Below are 20,548 nucleotides of genomic sequence, written 5' to 3' on the forward strand. Positions count from 1 at the left end.
CTACCGTTGCTGTTCTTTCATTTAGGACCTTCCTATTTGTTTCTCTTTGCCTTTACTCTGATATCAATCCTTGATAGGGAAGGTAATCTCTAACCTGTAATCCAAATACATTCTTGACATCTTTCCATTCTGTCATCTTTCCCTGCCTAGTTATTTGCTCCCAATACCTCGGTTTTTTTACCAGTTTTTTTCAATAAATTCCAGCCCCCTCTTGCCTATTGACTATATCCCTAATTGCAGTCATCCATATCAGCAGAATCTCCTTTCTCCAATCATGCGTTGGCTTATTTCTTAGAATACTTTCTGCTAATTTATGGATATAATATTCTGTATGATTGTTATTCTCTTTAAAGGCCTGCATCCAAAATCCCATTCTTTTCTTGTTTCTTGAGCTTCCACCCTGTTTCATCATCATCCCTTTCCACTTTAAAATATATTTTTTGCTTGTGATATGTATAGGAGTTTTAACCATGTAGCTCTGAAATACCCCTTCAAATTGGGTAAACCCAATCCACCCTGTTCTACTAGAAGAATCAGCTTATTCCACTTCAATCTTGCTGTCTTCCCTCCCATATAAAGTCCTTCGGCTCTTTATTATTTGTTATCCACAACTTCTCCTCTGGTTGATAAAAATATGTCTGACCTCTGTATAAGACTAAAGTAACTAAAAAAATTTTAACCACTTGTATCTTATTATCCATATCCATATAATAAAGCTTCCATTTTCTCAGTTTTTGTATTATCGTTTGTTTAGTCTCTTCCCACATCTTTAGCTGCCATACTAGAATCGTTTTTTAATCCATACTCCTAAATACTTAATTTTGTCATGTACCCATAAATATGGATATTCCTGATCCAATTCATGTGTGGGTACATCATTTACCAATATTGATTTTTTTTTACCCTCATTAATTTTGTATCCCAAAAAGATCTGAAACTGTTTCAAAATGTGCCACAACACTGTAATGTCTCTTTCTGGTATTGTCAGGTATAAAATAATATAATTTACAAATAAAGCCAGATTTTTTTCACTACCATACTAATTATTTCTTTGAATTTCTGAGTCCCTTATTTTCTTTGCCAGTGGTTCTGAATATAATGCAAATAACAAAGGGGAAAGAGAACACCCCTGCCTGCTTCCTCTGCTCAAGCAGAAATTATCAGAGAGGTTCCCACCCACTTTAATTTTCACCTCCAATCCCTCATATATCCTCCTAATCAACCTTATATTTTTTCAGGAAATGCAAAGGTTTCCATTGCCATACTCATAAATTCCCAGCTTACTCTGTCAAATGCTTTCTCCGCATCAAGACACATCAACAACAATGGTATTTTCTTGCATTCTGCTTCCCTCTGGATCATCAGTGTTCTGTTAATGTTGTCAAATGTTTGTCCGCCACCACAAAACCACATTGATCCATATATATCAGTTTTGACATTACTTATGCCATTCTTTTAGCCATTATAGACATGAACACTTTATAATCATGGTTTAGTATTGAAATGGGCCTTTATGAAGCTGGATCTAATGATCTTTACCCTCTTTAGGTATTACAGCTACCACTGCTTTCTTCCAGGATATTGGTACTTCTCCAAATCTTTCCAGCTCTTTATCAGTTTTTTTCCCTTCCTAGCTTCCAAACTTCCACAAGAATACCAGCTATTCCTGGGAATTTCCTGTAGATTGGTTATACATCACAGTTTTTATCTCATCTCCTCTTGTCCTAACCATTAGTAATTGAGCCTTATCTACATCTAACTTTAGCATATTTAATTCTTCCATAAACATTTCCATTGTATCTTTTCTTGATTTTCATATTTGTCTGTTTTATAGAGACTCTCATAGAATTTCTGAAATATTTCTAATACCTGTACAGGATCTCGTTACTTTTCTTGTTTTAGGCTTTCTAAGCTTGACAACAGCTCTTTCTACTTTCTGTTGCCTGAGTCATTGTGCTAAAAGTTTTTGCACTAGTAGTGTTAGTATTATTATCAAAAAACAGTTGCTTAACAGCAATGTTTCTAAACTTGTGTACATTATCAAGGCTGTGACACCCCTGCACTGGCCCACTAATCAAAGAGCTTCAATCCTCACCGCTGGCAACAGCTAGGGAACATACACACTGGAGGATGACAAGTACACACACAGTAAAGTGCAATTTCCCTTAAGAGCACACAGAGACCACAGTCAGTCTGGGGCTGATTTCTGCCTCTTTCTCCAGATCCCCAGTAATACTCCCCACTGGCACAGCTATAGAGTTGGCTTCTTAGCCAGGGTTCCAAGCCAAGTCCTCCAGCACTGTCTCTGTCCAACCAGTGCTCTGTGTCCCTGCCCAAGTAGCTGACACACACACACCTGGGGAAGGCTGGCACAGGTTTACTAGCTATGCCCCCCTCTGCCCAGACTACAAGGTAGTTATCACTGCCACCAAAACCCCTACTTATCAGCTACTATAAGGCCCTTACAAAGGGTGTCCAATCCTACTGCATAATGTTACTGTTATCCAAACGGTAGTTTTGACCAAGACTTGCAAGGCTATTTAGGAGTGGCCTGTACAGTGTCAGCAAATACATATGCAAGTACTCTAAGAGCTTAAATATGTCTCACAAATATCAGCCACAAAGATAGGTTTAAATATATTTAATAATAAATAATAAAAAAACAAAACAGTACTCAGTAAATCCAACATGGTTACTTCAGAGTTCAAAATCACAGGAAATATTTCAAAACAACATTGCAGGACAGTCTTGCTGAAAATTTCTAACAAAGCATTTGCCACCTTTTCTGCCTCAATGGAGGACAGAGCCACTGCTTCATGGTATCTAGTAGCATAATCAACTACCACTAGGATATACTTTTTCTCTGTGGAACTTGGTGTATTCAAGAGGCCCCAGAATATCCATAGCTACCCTCTGAAATGGCACCTCAGTCACAGGCAAAGGCATCAAAGGAGCTTTCACCCTGTCTCCTGCCTTGCCTACCTTTTGGCACTACTCACAGATCCTGCAGTACCCTGTTACATCTCTTGTAATCCCAGGACAAAAAAAGTCCTGTATATGTCTTTTTGTACGTTTTTTGCCCATATGACTGCAAAGGGAATATCATGGGCTATGGCTAGAAGTGCCAGATAGCCTGGGCACTACCAACTGCTGTATTCTCTCACCCTCTAGTCTTCCCTTAGGGGTCCACTCCCTATACAGTAACCCTTTGTCTCAGTATACCGATTCCCCTTTCCCCTTGAATATCAGGTGCCTCACTAGCTACCTCCCTCAGGCCTTGTAATGTAGGGTCTGAGAGCTGAGCCTGTCTCAACTCTCTCTAAGCAACTCTTCACAGCTCCCCTTCCACAGAAATTCTGGTATTCTCTGACAGCAGTGCCTCACTATTAGCCTGGGTACTACTACTCACCTCTGCCCTTGCAGTCACTCTGTCCAAGGGAACATCAGTACCCACAAACAGCTGTAGCTCACCTTCAGTCTCACTGCTACAGGATAACTCCCTCCCTGAAGTAAACACATCACCAGTCCTGGCTGCAAGTGTGCAGTTTATCTGGGTCTCCCCAGGCTACCAGACTCATATGCTTGTCTCCAAGCATTACTGAGTGTAACTGCATACACACAGGGCACTGCATTAACAAAATCATTCCCTATCAGGACATCTGCAGGGATATTCTCAAACACACCTACTTCCTGGCTTCCTTTTCCATCCAGTCAAGATGAACCCTAGCCAAAGGTATTTGAATGGGGTCCCTCCTAAATCTCTGACTGGAGAAGAGTGTCCAAGCAACTAATGCTCCTCGTTAACCATTGCAGCCCTCACAATGGTTAGGTCAGAGGCTGTATCTCTCTTAGCAATGGCCTCATTCCCATTTACTAAGATAGGATATAAACTCTGATGGTAGTTTGGTACCCTTGTTGTCTCAAGAGAATTTACTGCTGGCATTTATTCTTTCCCACTTACTTGCTTTCCCACCTTTTGTTCCCCACCTTCCCTTCATGGACATCTATAGGTACATGGCCCCACTGGTTGCATTTGAAACATTTAACCCTTGGACCTGCACATGTATCTGGACTAGTGGCTTCCCCTGCTACTAGTGGACTCTATAGGGCAGTTTGGGCTGCACACCATGGGTTCCCTTAGACCCATGAGCAGCACTGGGTGTTTCTTTCCTGTGCAGTGATGCCCTGCTTGCTAGGTATAGGTCTTCCTTCTTCCCCAGCTCATCTGCAGTAGTGCATTGTCTATTCACTAACCAGATTCTCATGTCCTCAGACAAAGTAATGAGGGCTTGTTCCCTCACCAAAAGGTTTTGCAGCCCCTAAAAAGTGCTGATCTGACATCCACTCACTCACCTATGAAAATAAGTTCTTAGTTCAGCAATATATTCACAAACACTTTCATCTGCCTTATGTCTATGCGCATGAAACTTTTTTCTATAAGCTTCAGGTGTTAACTTAAAGCTTTCTAAAAGACAGTCCTTTACAGCATTATAATTTAAACAATCAGTATCAGACAATTTGGAAATAGCAGTTACAGCTTTACCATGGAGTAAGGGGGTCAGATACCATACCCAGAGCCCTTGGTCAACATTATACTGTTTACATACCATTTCAAACATATGAATGAAACTATCAAAATTAGCCCCCTCTGTAAATTGTGGAAGAAATTTACTGACCTTTGTTGCTTCTGGAGTTTGGTTACTCCCTTCCTCATTACCTCCATGACTCTGGCAAATAGTCAGCATTTCCTTGTCATGTTGCCTCTGCCTCTCATTCTCCTCAGCTTCCAGTCATTGCAATTTCTCATTTTCCTCAGCCTCAAGATGTTTCAGTCTCTCTGCTGCTTCTATTTCCAAACGCTTGGCCTCCAGCTCAAGTTTCTTTAACTCCAGATGGATATTTAAGTCCTCTGTGGAAATGATGAGGTGTCTATTTTCTGAGAGTTGTACATCTCCAAGGCCAGTCTGATTGTCCTCCTGGTTGCTATTCTGCCATGCAGCTATGACTAAAGCTGCAATTATGTCTGCTTTAGTCAGGTTGGCATGCACCAGTAATTTAGCCTGGCACATCTCAGCCAACTAACTCCTTGTCAGCTTGCCTTACTCCTGTATTGACATGCTTGCTTGCTCTCTCTGACTAACTAAGCTAACAAAAATATAAAACAATTGTGATATGAACTCTGAATGCTCACTTCATGGCTGAGAGGACAAACACATTCACTGACCAGCTTACACAGGCTAGAGGAATTCAGTATCCACACCACTGCAAACCAATTAATTTGTGACGTGGCTGTCTCACCACCATTGACCAATTAATATATGATGTGGATATCACACCACTGCCACCAATTAATATGTGACACCCCTGCACTGCACCAGTAAACAAGGGGCCTCAATCCTCACCACTGGCAACAGCTAGGGGATGTACACACTGGGAGGGTGACAAGTACACACACAGTAAAGTGCAATTTCCCTTAAGAGCACACAGAGACCACAGTCAATCTAGGGCTGGTTTCTGCCTTTTTCTCCAGATCCACCAATAAGACTCCCCACTGGCACAGCTATAGAGTTGAGTCCTTAGCCAGGGTTCCAAGCCAAGTCCTCCGGCTCTCTGTCCAACCAGTGCTTCATGTCTGTGCCCAAGTAGCTGACACACACATTGAGATTTGTTTTACACACACACACACAAACACACACACACACACACACACACACACACACACACACACACACACACACACACACACACCTGGGGAAGGCTGGCACAGATTTACTAGCTATGCCCCCTCCTGCCCAAACTACAAGGTAGTTATCACTGCCACCAGAACCCCTACTTATCAGCTACTATAAGGCCCTTACAAAGGGTGTCCAATCCTACTATGTAATGTTGCTATTATCCAAATGGTAGTTTTGACCAAGACTTGCAAGGTTATTTAGGAGTGGCCTGTAAAGTGTCACCAAATACATATGCAAGTACTGTAAGAGCTTAAATATGTCTCACAAATATCAGTCACAAAGACAGGTTTAAATATATTTAGTAATAAATAATAAAAGAACAAAACAATACTCAGTAAATCCAACAAAGTTATTTCAGAGTTCAAAAGCACAGGAAATATTTCAAAACAACATTGCAAGACAGTCTCAAATTAATATAGAAAACATCTAAACTAATTTTACTACATTCCTGTCTATATCTAAAAGAGATACTATGCCCTAAATCTTAGTTACAGCAAAGCAAGTGCAGATGTTGATGATGAGTTGATGTTCTAGCTAGGTCCAAGAGAAAATACAAAATGCATAGCTAGGTCGAAGAGAAAATACAAAATGCATGGTCTCTCTCTCTGAGAGAGTCCCCAAATTAGTATCAGACATTACTGCTGTGTCATGAGGGCTTGAGGCATGCACACAGTAGTAGTTTCCAAAGTTTATTCTTCAGACTTTGCTTCAAACAAACAATAAAAACAATAAAAAACAGTAACCATTAAGCTCTTTTCGTCTCACCTCTTAGTGAGACTTCATCAGACAGTTGCAACAAGAATGTTTCAAACAGTAAATACAAATTCAAACCACATCAACTTCCTCCAAGCAAAAAACAAACCTGCCCCTAAGGTAAGCAGGAAAGAACAATTAACCCATTGTATGCTTCTTTAAAAATCCAGCTTCTTGTAAAACAAGTATGTATGCAGTAAATATATTTGTATATGTGTAAATATAAATATAGCCCATTAGTTTGAAAACACTCTTAAAACACCTTTTAAAAGTATATTCAATAATATTTAAAAACCATGCTAACATTAAAACCAATAGTTAAGATAACAGTAAAAAGTGAGAAGTCAAGAATGAAGTGTAAAATCGAAAACAGTATAAAATAAAATACTTTACCACTATGTGAAAAAGTATTAAAATCTTAAATAACTTTCAGTAGTAGTTAATAATGACAGTTCTGAAAAGTAGGATGAAAAATATATAATAAAACACTTATATTAGCCCCATATTGTCTGAATTTAAAAAGCTACAAAGACTGGAGCAGAGAAAACAATCCTGTAAAGGACGTCCGGTGAATATGATAAAAGGTGGAGTAAGAATATACACATTCACATAAACAACTCTAAATGCAGACACATTCATGTATAGGTCAGCTTGGATGACATCAATCTTTGTCACCTGACTTCAGTTCCCAGGCTAAACAAAAACTAACAGAATTTCATATATCTGTGTGAGAAACAGATATCGCTCAGATCTTTGCAGTTGCTAGAAGACATAAAACAATAAAACACTTACAAAATAATGCAGAAGGCACCTTAGTTTTAGACATCCTGTCTCCTTGCTGCATTGTAACTAACTTTTATAGCTCAATTGTAAAGCACTTAATTTCAACTTATTTTCCTGAAGTTTTGTAAGCTAATCTTCTATGTTCTAGCAGGGTATGCTGTGGTTACATTCTTGAAGCTCAGTACATAACATACAGTTCTGTATAAATCATATCAATATTCACAAATGACATAGAATTATTTACAAAATTCCAGATAGCTGGGCTGGTCGCGTGACAAAGGTGATCCCTTATTTGTGCTTAGCATTCTGCAGCTGATCATCTTCTTGTTCTGTGAGATTCCCCCTATTCTGCAATACTTTAACATTTGTCAGTCCCTCTAAATAATTCTTATTACTTCTTAACCATAGTTACCTTTCTTTTATTTCCACCCTATTTTTAAATTGCACCTTAATTTTATTCCACTCCCTTGCTATATTTTCAGAAGAAATTTCTATCCTAACAGCTCCTGAATAATCCCTTCTACCCCATCCTTAAATTCCTCTCTTTTCAACAGATAGATGTGAAAGCACCAATGTCTCATTTTTATTTCATTACCCCATGCTTTTATTTTTGCTATTATCAGCGCATGATCTGAAAATAGTTATTTGGTGACTATCAAGACCTTCTATTAAATACACATGTTCCTGTGAAATGTAAATTCTGTCTAGCCTAGTACACTTTTTATATCTTGGGAATAATATGAAAATCTGGTAAAAATTTGTTGACGGATAGTCTTATATACCATCAATTCAGTAAGTAGAATTCTAGAAGATGACTTTTGTAGGCTTGCAGGCAGATTCTGACAAATAAAACTGATTAAAGTCCACTTCTGTATTTCTCCCTGAGTAACTGTGGTAGTAATCAAGTGTGCTATCATAAGCAAAGGGTTATACTGTGAGTGCCGTCATCATTTATGCATTTTTTCTCTGATACCTGCTTTATTCAGCTAAGGGTTAGTGGGAGGCAGAGTGTATCCTGGTGTCTAGTGGGAACAAAGCAGAAAAACAAATTCTGGATGGGGTATCAGTCTGTCACAGGACACATGCACAGACAGACTGACAGACACATATGCATACACAAATGCACATGCATATATATATATATATATATATATATATATACACACACACACACACACACACACACACACACACACACACACACACACACACACACACACACACACACACACACACACACACGCACACACACACACACACACACATACACACACACACACACACACACACACATGACATTCATATCTATGAGCACTTTTGGAGGTCCACCAATTCACCTAGGGCTTGAATTTGAGATGTAGAAGGAAACTGGGACATTTAGAAATAAAAAGATCAAGTGGAACATATGTAGACACTCAGAGAAGGTACCCCAGCTAGGAACCAAACTAGAGAACCAAGAAATGCTCAACACTGCACCATTTTCATATTCAACATAAAATAATAAATGTTCAAAAATTCATTTTTAATTAAAATATCAGCAATACTAAATGGATAGTCCTGAAATGCATGGAGTTACAAAACAAAAAAAGTAACTGGAACACAGTGATAAACAGTAGTTAATTCAAAAAATTAAAAATCCTCAACTTACTTGAAGAGTCCCTTTCTTAAAAGTAGTAGTTGTTTATTCCTAGAGTTTAAAATCCAAAATGTAGTTAGACGTGCTTATTCCACAAGTTTAAAATTCACAAATCTACTTAAAAAATTGCAGTTGGCTATTCTGCCTCAAGCTATAGCAAGTAATCATAAATTTCCTTCACTTATTCACTGCATAGCATTGTATTTCCAGCATCATCTGCATCAACATCTTTAACTTGAGGCAGCACATCTGGAAAAGCTTGGCACAGTTCCTCCTCAACCATACAAGATGTTTCCATAGGGCTTGGAGCCGCAGGTATCTGCAACTTAACTTCATTTTTTTTCCTTCATTTCTATTTTTTCACGTACTGCATCACACTTGCTTGTTTTCCTTTGCATGTGTTTTACTTCAGCTGCAGGTTCTATTCCCTTTTTTAAGGTCACTTTAGGCACTGCCACTTTTATTTCCAATGTCACCCAGAGCAGTTCTGGGTCTAGAGCCAAGCTTTGTGACTACATTTTTCCCTGGGAGTACAACATTTCTGCATCAATATGAACATTCCTATTTACTCGCAACGCCATTATAATAACAATTTTTTTAGCTAAAAAAAAGCTTCTAAATGTACTTAAACATATACTAGGTATACCCAATTCCACAAAAAATTCTCAGACACAACTTCGAGCAAACTATTTGCTTTGCTTACAAATGCGCCCTTCCTATTCAAAGTAAGCAACTAAGTTATGGACTTTGAATTTTTTGAATTAACTGCTGTTTATCCCTGCTCATGGTTCCAATTACTTTTTTGTTTGGCTAGTCTTCCCTTATTAGTAACGGACTTGTCACTGCACTAATACTGTTACTTTACTTTTATAAATGAATGGAGTTATGGGAATTTATGTTCTTGTTTCCAAAAAATTTCAGTAAGAATCATTTGCTGAAAATGTTAAGAACATTTAATACCAAAGTTTATTTTTTAGGCAATACAATCAAAATGGTCCATAGCATTTTCATTTTTCCTATTGTGTCAGTGACTCATCTTATGTGTGGACTACAGTAAGAAAGTTTTATATTCTTTTTTTAATATAGCCAGAACTTACTCCTTATTTTCACACCACATCCGATTAATCAGAAAAGCAATGAATACAAGGATGAGGAACACTATCACAGCAATGATTCCTGTTAGCCAAGGTTGTATCGCCCTTTCACCACCTGTAGTTATAAAAAAACAAAACAATGAGTTTCATATCACAAAAGCATACATAAGTGCTGTTTTTAATGCACTTGTTGAGAGTCATCTGACATGCAGAACAGAATAATTTCTAAAAATCTGTAAACCCCCTAATAAAGTACAATGTTCAGCTATAACAAGTTGCTGCATATCAGCAGAGATTCATCACATCATTCATCTATTCATTTTCAATAACATAATACAGTACAGGTATGAAGAGCAACACACACACACACACACACACACACACACACACACACACACACACACACACACACACACACACACACACACACACACACACCACTATCATGCTGCCTCACTTATTGATTCTTCCCAATGAAAATTACTTAGGCTTAAAATGATCCACAAGGGCATCTAATCTAGTACTAACCTATGAACACACACACACACACACACACACACACACACACACACACACACAACTACATGTACATTGGCTCATATACACACAAACACAATCATGTGCTACATGCATGCATGTTCTTGCACAAACTATGTACACAACAATATGCATATACTCCCGTGTGTGTGTGTGCGTGTGTGTGTGTTTACATACACATACATTCTTGTCAGTTATAACTATATAGAATTTAGAGGATCACCAATTCATATATGCATGCTATTGGAATATGGGTAAAAACAGAGCGCCTGTCAAAAAACACACAAACATAGAGAGGATATGCAGACTCTACTCATAAGGTGCCTCCTCCAAGGTCCAAACTGGAAAGCTAAGCACTGCAAGGCAGCAACACAAATCCCTGTACCACTCTGCCACACATTGTATTACATCAATACTTATGTTTTATAATAAAACATTAATCAGAACAGGCTATTTGGAAATATTAAAATTATCATCTCGAATTCAGTTTAGGATTGAGTTCATTTATGCGTATCATAGCTGATCTTGCCCATCTATTGTGGTTCTTCAGGGACGGATAGTTCACAAAATTCTTTTGGCGTTCTGTATGCAAATTAAATTTTAAAAGTGTTAGAAGAGTCAATCATTCCTGTGATATGCAGTTACATTTCTTCATATGGGAGTCCATTATTTTTCCAGTTATGGGTTTAGGCTAGATGTTGTTCCTCCAGTCCAAGGGATGACACAATCTTCCTGAAATATGGTAGTGTTTTGTAACTTAGCTTCTTTAAAGTATGAGATGAATCACACCTCACCTATCTGCTTTATCCATTTTATTTAAAGTTCTAACCTGACTCTTTCCTTTAGGAAGGGTTTGCATCCTGAGAACAGAATTTTTCTGTTAACTGAAATAGATATTTCAACATCAAACTATTTTGTGAAAAATGAGTACAATTAATCATTTAACATGTTGAACTTTTCTCCCCTGCCCTGTTCTCTTATGGCAGAACACTACTTAATATGCAATCACTTGTGACACAGGAAGACGCCTACATGTTCATCATATTGTTCACTGTTTTGAATAGTGATAACAATTGGCTTCAGCTACAGAAGGATGGTATCTGGCCCAATTTTTCAGAAGATTTCACTCTTCTACCTGGACATTGGTATGTCTGTAGTACAAATGGATTCCCACCTGTGCCACCTTTAGTTCTTTCTTAGTTCAGTATGACAGTGTTTGATTTTGATGTGAGTTTCTATGTGTTCAGTCCATTGGTTTATTCTGGATTCCAGAATACAGAAAAGTATCCTACTGGGAAAAAGAATCTTATGTTTTGGGTTCATGTTTAAAGCTTCTGGAGACTTGTTCATCTAGTACTATTGCTAGCAAAATGTAAAGTTAATAACTACATTACTTGTAGGAAGCAAATCCTGTGCAAAAGCTATCATAGTCAGTATTTGTTCTGCTTGGGGATAGAGCATGGTGTCCCTTCCTATTCTCACTGTGCTAGGTTCAACCAGAAGACCATTAAGTAGAGAGCCAAATCTCTCTATGACTACTTTAACCATAAAAGTCTTCAGCCTTCTGCAGGCCTGCCATATCATCACAAAAGCCATTTACAGGCATCCAATTCAAACAATGAAATGAGGAGTATTTTAGGGAGAAGGAATCCCAGGAGGTTGATGAAACACCCATGGAGTCTGAAAGCCATCCTACTATACTCAATAGCAACATGTCCGGTGAAGCATTTTTTGCAGCTACTGACTGTGATGCTTGCTTGGACTGAAGATTCTGGTGACGTCCCTCAGGAGGCCAGCACTCACTTGAACTTGGATAATGCAAAGTCCTCCCAAGCTAAAACCCTGCAACAACTGGAAAGCCTGAATGTCCCTTGGCAGGCTTTGGGTTCTGACACCAGCATTCAAATAACCAAGGGTGAAGGTGGTATTATTGTCAGTTCTACAATAAAAGGATGTCCACTGATATAAAAACAATGGTCATCACTGCTTGTCCATGGCCCAAGAGCTCTGAAGCCACCACCCCCAAAAACTAAAGCTTCCAAATCTCAGATATCTGCAATATGTCCTTATCTTAAGCTGAATAGTCTTTCCAGTTATTTCCCCCTTCCAGATACCCTAACAAGATCTAATAAAGTTGACTGAGGACTTCATGCAGGCATCAGCATCAGGGGTCACCAATCTAAAAATAAATATGGAAATGTCCCTTTCAGGAATCAAAACTAAGAGATGGATGAATTGCCCTGTGTGGATGACATGGCCTCCTTTTTTAGTTGAGCCAGACACTGAGACACTGAGAAGACCTGAGCTTCTGCATCCTCACCAGAGGAGTTCTGATTTGGAGATACTCTCAATGGAATGAAAGTTTACTTCAATTTGGAGTCCAGTGATTACTCTCATGCCCAGAAGATGTACAAAAAACGTATGGGTCTGTGGAAGCCCAAACCCTTAGCTATTCCTAACATGAAACCATGCATTTACTAGGCATTTTTTGAGCCAGACTCCCAATCTCCTGCCTGCAAGAATCCTGACCACTTTTACAGGGTTATGGATTCCTGCAAGTACCTGTACAAGACACCTATTGCTAATCTATCCAGCAGTAGTGTCCATGGATTCCAGCAGTAGTATCCATGGATTCCAGTAAGGGGTATATTGGTGGTCCAACCAAGAACCCTCTTCCCAATGATAGCAAATGTAAGATAACGGACCTTTTTGGAAGAGAGTCTATACTTCTGCCACCCAGGCCTTCAGGGCTCTTACAGGAAAACAGCATTTTACCTGGAGTCTTTCTTGTCCCAATTGAAAGACAAGGCTGAGGAGAGAGGAAAAGGCCCTGAGAAATAAAATGTAGCTAGATTTGTACAACCTTACCACCTCATGCTGGCAAACAATCAAGTGTGACTATGATGGTGTGGAAGCATCACACAGGGCAGCAGCAATGGAATCAATCATTAGGAGACATGGCTGGCTGAGGACCTAGCACATACAAAGGCACATGAAAACATAGATTCTCAGTGCCCCAGTAGAGTAGCAGCTATTTTTTGAACCCCATGAAAAATAAATATTTAAGAAGCTAGGGGGAAAGGGGAAGCCTATGCAATATGTGAAACAGCTACTTCACTCTCCTAATAAATGTAGTCCAAACTACCCTACCAAGAACTGGCTTTTCTAACGAAAGCAAGACAAAGGCATGCAACTAAAAGAGAAGGGTCAATTAAAATGAAAATGGCAGCTGGCCAAAAAGAGGAAGCCTGGGGAGAATCTGGAGTGACAATACACAAGAGAAGAGCTATGACTCAGCAGAATCCCTGACTCTTCAAATTTTATCCCAATCCCCACCCTTCCCAAATCCACCTTCACTAGGTTTTTAAACATAAAAAACATATCACCAGCTCTGCGGCATAAATAGCTTTTTAAATGAGGGAAGAGCTGAGCAGGAGAGAGTAAGAGTGAGGGGCAAATGCCAGCTTGCCTATTCTGCTGGGAGGAACTTATGACCCAGAAGATGTTTCATTACATAGCAAAGACTTTCAGGTAAAATAGCCATAACCAAAAATGTGGGCAAGGCTTACAAAGGTGGTTTGGAAACCCTCATGAGCATATTGGAAGGAGCACTCAGTTGCCAGGAGATGGCATAGCAGGCTCTCGCAGTGACATGATTACCCATGTCAGTCAAGGGGTGTGGTTAGGAAATTATAGGAGAAACCCAGATGACATCATAAATGACAGCCTCTGCTATTATTTTTATTTTTAGGGGAATGAATGGGCTTATTGATAATGAATGTCTGATGGATAGCCTGCAGCTGGGGGGGGGGGGGGGGGTCGCATACAAAAAAAAAAAAACAATTTTCCAGGCGAATTAATAAAAGAATGGAACAAAAATCATCCAGGACACATGAGTTGTAAGAATCATGAGGCAGCAATACAGACTTCAATTCATAAAAGGACCAACATTTTCAGATATTCCATAAGCATCAAGGCAGCAAAGACACCTGATCAAACCAGTAGTATAATGTCTTCTGAAACAGGGAGCTAGACAGAGAGCACCAAAATAGTTAGAGAGTATAAAATCCTACTCAAAAGAAGTGTAGGTAGGATGAGGTAAAGGGGGCAGTTGCCTCAAGTTCAAGGGGCGTAATTGTAACTGCTAAGAATGGACTTTTAATTTTTATTTTTTTCTGCTCACATCAGTTTGGGGGCATTATTGGAAAAGTGACTCATTTTGCTCCTCAACTCTGTATTGAGGGAAGCCAGATCAGGAAGCAGTACTGAGGACCAGATAAGCAAACTAGAACTCTGCTACTCAAAATTGCTTTTTACTCAAAGAAAAGATGACCCATGGAGAGCAGTCTGAGATATATAAAAGCTAAACAAGTTTCTAAAAGTGCCACAATTCAAATTATAATGTCGCAGGCTAAGATGTAAAAACTGGCTTTAGTGATTTGGTCAAGCGGAGTAATGTTGCCAAAAATGAGCATGAGTTGAGGACCTGACCTATTTTGACCTACACCTACCTGGCCTATTTTCACCTACACCATGGAGCCATGCTTAGAAAGGGTCTATGTGCCTCTCTTGGCTAGTGTGTGTCTGCCATAAAGATCATCAGCCGTTAGTCAATAAGCTACTGGCTGGCTGGTATCCATTTGGGTTACCTGGGATAGCTCTGTTGAACCAGAGCTGGATGTAAAACCAATCAACCTACCAAATATGAACTAAGGATTGCTACACTGAATATAGATTCACTGATGGGATGCAGCTTGGAAGTGGATGACGTGATAAGGAGATGACTGGATATTCTGTGTATCCAGGAGACAAGTAGAAGGACAATACAGCAAAACCACAATGCTTTGGATTCAGAATCTACTACCCCTGGGGAGGGGGGGGGGGCAGTCTAGAAATGGTATAACAACTGTGAGGGATGGCATCAGAATTAGTAATCAGACTCCAGTGTAAAGCTAGAGTAGCATTTATAATCTCAGCCTATGTCCCACAGCAGGGATATGAAGGTGAGGAAAAAAATGCATTCAGGCTTCAGTTGCTAGATAAGGTAGGACAATGAGTTGGTGTGAAGAATGGGACAGAACATGATGTGAGGACTACCTGGCTCCACATTGGTGGGTAACAGGAATTAAGAAGTCAAAGCCATTATAGACCTTTGCTTGGCAAATGGCTTGATGTTGGCCAGCACATAGTTCAACAAGAAAGACACTCATGAGATCACATACAAGAATGGCCAACATGCAACTCAGGTAGACGTCCCCTTAGAAAGTAAAGGCCTTTATGGTAGAATGGGGGATTGCAAAGGCATCCCCAGTAAAACAGTCAGCCCACAGCATAAACCACTAGTGGCTGCAGTTAGCTGCAAGCAATGGTCAGAAAAGGCTCTAAGGTCTTCAGAAACTAGTTTAAAGACCTGAAAGTTAACTGAACTGAAATCACACGAGTTCAAGAAAATACTGAGGACTCTAGCATCTCAGGAAGAAGAGTAAATAGACTGGGTTGAAGAAAAATGTTAGCATTTCACAACAGCAGGTATGAAGTCTGTAGGGCAGATATGCAGCCAAGCCGGGTATGGAAACAAAGTACATAAGGAAAGCTGGCGGTGGAATGCAGAAATCCAGGAGGTTATCGAGAGAAATAAGGAATGCAGTAAAATGTGGGAAATAAAAAAGAATGGACCAAACTAAGAACAAATTCTGGTTGGCTAACAAACAGACTAAGACAGCAGTTGCAATGGCAAAGAACAAGGCATCACAGGCATTCTACAAGCTTCAAGTGACTCAGTAGATGGCATAAAGAAACTTTCTCAGATTGCAAGGCAAAGACAGAATGATAAAGAAGACAGTCATCAGACACCAGTTGTAAGGGATACCAGCAACAATGTGCTCATCAGTCAAATGCAGATGGAAGGAGTACTTCCAGCAGCTTCTGAATGAAAAAAAACCCACAGAAATTGTACTGCTCCACACACAGCTTACAATGAAAGAGGAAAAAGAGTGTAGCCTAGAAGAAGATGGAGCAGCACAAATACAATGTCAAGTAAAGCAACAGGATCAGATGAGGTCACAATAGATATGATCAAGATATTAGGTGAGTTGGGGAGAAATGTTTCCTGAGGGTACTCATTCCAGTAGGGAGAGAAAAGTGTATCCTAGATGACTGGAGAATAAATATAGTAGCACTGGTGTACATATACAAAGGGGGCATTCACATCTACAGATAGTATAGAGGTATTAAACTCCTCTTACACTGCATGAAAATGCTGGAGAGGGTGATTGGCAAATGAATACCTAGAGCAGTAGAAAGCAGGATGGGAGATGAGCAGTTTGGCTACAAATCAGGACACAGCACAACTGACCCAACGATTGCAGTGAAACAGAGAGAGAGAGAGAGAGAAAGTGGAAAACAACAGAAATGAGGAAAAGTCCAGATGGATATTCCTAGACATAGAAAAAGCATATGGCAAAGTCACAAGGAAGCTGATTTGAGCAGTCTTGTGATGGCCCAAAGTCCTGGAAACATTGGCAGAATTAGTGCAAGCTAGACCAAAGGACAAGTGTAAACAGTATTTGGACTCACAGAGGTGTTCCCAGTGGGAGTCTGTGTGCATCTCTGAGACTACTTCTGTGCCTAGTTTTGATGGACTACATTAGCAAACAAGTCAGAAGGGACAGATCAACAAGGCTGCCATATGCAGATGATGTGGCATTACAAGCAGACTCTAAACAGGCACTTCAAGTGATATGGGAATGGAATATAAAGCTGAAGGCATGTGGTATGAAACAGTACAAACAAGGCAGTTGTCATGGCTGTGAATGAGAGAAATCAGAAGCTAAAAATTGAGATAGAAGGGAAATAGTGGAATGTGTAAACATTCAAGTATCTGGGAGTGGTGGTTGAGGAGAAGGGAAGTCTGAATGAGGAGGACAAAACTAGAATCAGAAGAGTTGCATCCAACTGGCACAGTGTGTCAGAGTTACAGTGTGGCAAAAGAATGACAAAGAACCTAAAAAGTAAAAAGTGTGCAAAACAGTGGTGTGACCAGTACTACTGTATGGTACAGAAACCTGGGCAGTAAAGGCAGAGCAGCTGAGGAAGCTAGAGATGAAGTACTGAGATGAGTGGTAGGATGCACACTGTGGGACAGAAGAAACAATGATAACATCAGATCAGAAGTCAAAGCCACTCCAGTTGCAGAGAAGGTCAAAGAAAACAGGTCATGGTGGTTTGGACATGTGCAGGAAAGCAAAAGATAATTTGGTGAAGATCTTTTAGATACAGGAGGAAGACAATAGTAAACAAAGACACCTACCAAAGAGGTGACTCTCAAAGAAGTTTGGAGAGTGGCATTGAATGGAAAGAGGTGACAACAGTTGATGCAACACCACAACCCCTATAGAAAATGGGAAAAAGGGGGAGGAGTCGGCATAATAGTTATTTGATTCTGATTGGCCAGCTTTGTAATAGTCTGCAGACTGATAGCCTCATATTTGCCTGTAAACCTGTGACGATGATGCAACACCACAACCCCTATAGAAAATGGGAAAAAGGGGAGAAGTTGGTATAATAGTTATTCGATTCTGATTGGCCAGGTTTGTAATAGTCTGCAGACTGATAGCCTCGTATTTGCCTGTAAACCTATGACGATGATGAGAAGGAGGATGATGATCAATCTTGTAGGCCTTTTTGTCTCTCCACTTCCTTAAGCTTTTATAGTCACCCTAGACCTGAAAGATGCATACCTCCATATCCTTATAGCCAAGACACACAAGCAATACCTCCTTCAAAGCAGGGGGTGCACACTTCCAATTTACTTCATTGCCCTTTGGTTTACCTACCACACACAGGGTGGTCACAAAGTACCTGGATCCAGAAATAGCTTACTGCAGAACCAAGAACATTGACATCTACTATAGCAAGATGACTACCGTATTCAGGCACCGACCCCAGATAAGGCACATACAGCTCTGAGTTTACCATGGCCTGCTCCCAAAGATTAAGACTATATCTGAACTTGCCAAAATATTGGCTCCTACTCACCAAGCAGATCTTGTTGCTGATACCATTGCTGGATACTATGAAGCAGAGGGAATTCCTTCCTTCAGAGAAAATTATGTTATTGATCTTGTATCCATCCATGCTTAAACACTTTTTCCCATTTTTGCACACATGCGGTCTGGGTGTCACTTCAAAAGCGACAAACATCTAGAGCCAAGGTTTACACTGCTGAGTGGCTAGCTCTACTGCAGATTATTGATTGTTATTGAGTTTATATGTCACCTCCATAATAGTCCAAAATCAGTTTACTGCCAGGGAGTTCCACAGGACAGGGGGGTACATTGTCTCCTTAGTTCTGATGGTCTTCCTCATAAGGGTCCACATAAAGAAACTGCAGTGGTACCTAAGAAACAGATGGTTCCAACATTTCTACCTCATCACCCCTGCAGTGCCCCACCAAACCCCTGCCTTGAATCAAGAGAGAGCTCTCTCATGGTGGATAGAACAAGTTGTGCTCAACCTTGTAGTCCCATTAAACAGAGGACTGGGAATCCAGACAGTCACAATACATTCCTCAGAGCTCCCTGACAAGTATTCAAATTGTCTGTGATCACCTGACACAAGTGTGATTTTATACATACACACACATACACACACATACACACACATACACACACATACATACACATACACACACATACACACACATATATACACACATACATACACATACACACACACACACACACACACACACACACACACACACACACACACACACACACACACACACACACAAAAAACACACACCAACTTTGAGGTTGCATCATTATGAAGAAACGTCACTGGTACATGAGCAATTTGTCCTTCCAGGGAAAAGCTGGCTGGTCACACAATAAAGATAATACAAATGAGGATCTATCATTAGTGTTTGGAAAAGAATCCTGGCTTTCACTCCACAGATGTAGGCAGTTGGACCAACTCACCCTTATCATAAGGATCCATGGGAAATGGGACAAAAACTCAGAGAAAAAAACATCAGTGTCAAAGTGATATTGGCAACAATTACAGCCACCAAAGCCTTAAAATCTATTTGTCAGCCATAGATCCTACCCACCCTTACAAACAGTAGCACAGTGATATGTTATATCAACAAAAAGGGGCAACAAGCTCATATTGTTTATGTGGGTTGATCATAGAGGAGTGGTACCTGGCTCAGATGTTAGGCATAACTTTTAGGGTATCCTGTATCCCTTTTCATAAGAACATTCTGGCAGAATGGTTGAGCAGAACAGTGGTAGATCCTCACAAATGGATGTTGAACCTGGATGTTTTTTCCTGGATGCAGTCAATGTGCCTGAAATAGACTTTTCTTCTCCAGAAATGAAACAGCTCAGAAAACTGTGTACACTGGAAACCATTCCCACCAGCCAGACAACAGATACCTTCTCAGTATGATAACCAGGCCTACATTTATATACCTTTCCTCCAAACCATCTTCTCCTCAGGGTACTGCAGAAGACAAAGTAGGATAAGCCAAACAAGCTAGTCATAGCTCCCTTTTGTTTAGACAGCACTGTGCCTCACTACTACTGACCATGGTAAGGATATTGCATGTATTGCTGCCTTGTCATGTGAATCTCTTGACCCAAAACTATTGGTCCCTCATACATCTTATCCTGAAGTCCCTCATACTGAAAGCTTGGTGGATCTGGTGTTCATCCCCTTCAGGTGCATGTTTTCCAAGGATGTGATTTCTATCTTAAGGTATGCCAGACATCTAAATATAAGGAAGTTATACCTGGCAAAATGGAAAGGATTCTCCCTTTGGTGCCAGAGGAGGGATCTTGATCTTAATCAGACTTCAGTATCCATGATCTTCAAATACCTGTCAGACCTTTACAAATCAGTATTGTCTTATTCTTCGGTATACATACATGTGTTTGCAGTCATATCTAGTCTACCATGTGATCCACCTCATAATTCTTTGATACCATTAAACAATTCCTTAAAGG

The 20,548-nt window shown here is 39.9% G+C and overlaps 1 protein-coding gene across 1 annotated transcript in view; it reads right to left on the minus strand.

Moving 5' to 3' along the window:
• The window catches only part of PDZK1IP1 (PDZK1 interacting protein 1), a 52,457-nt gene that overhangs the window by 15,819 nt on the left and 16,090 nt on the right, over positions 1–20,548 (minus strand). The window contains exon 2 of the mRNA XM_044085824.1: positions 10,005–10,116. Within this exon, the coding sequence (XP_043941759.1) occupies positions 10,005–10,116 (112 nt within the window). The remainder of the gene's footprint in view (positions 1–10,004; positions 10,117–20,548) is intronic.

The sequence above is a fragment of the Protopterus annectens genome, chromosome 10.part0 (assembly GCF_019279795.1).
Source record: "Protopterus annectens isolate FY-2018-M chromosome 10.part0, PAN1.0, whole genome shotgun sequence".
NCBI lineage: Eukaryota > Metazoa > Chordata > Ceratodontiformes > Protopteridae > Protopterus > Protopterus annectens.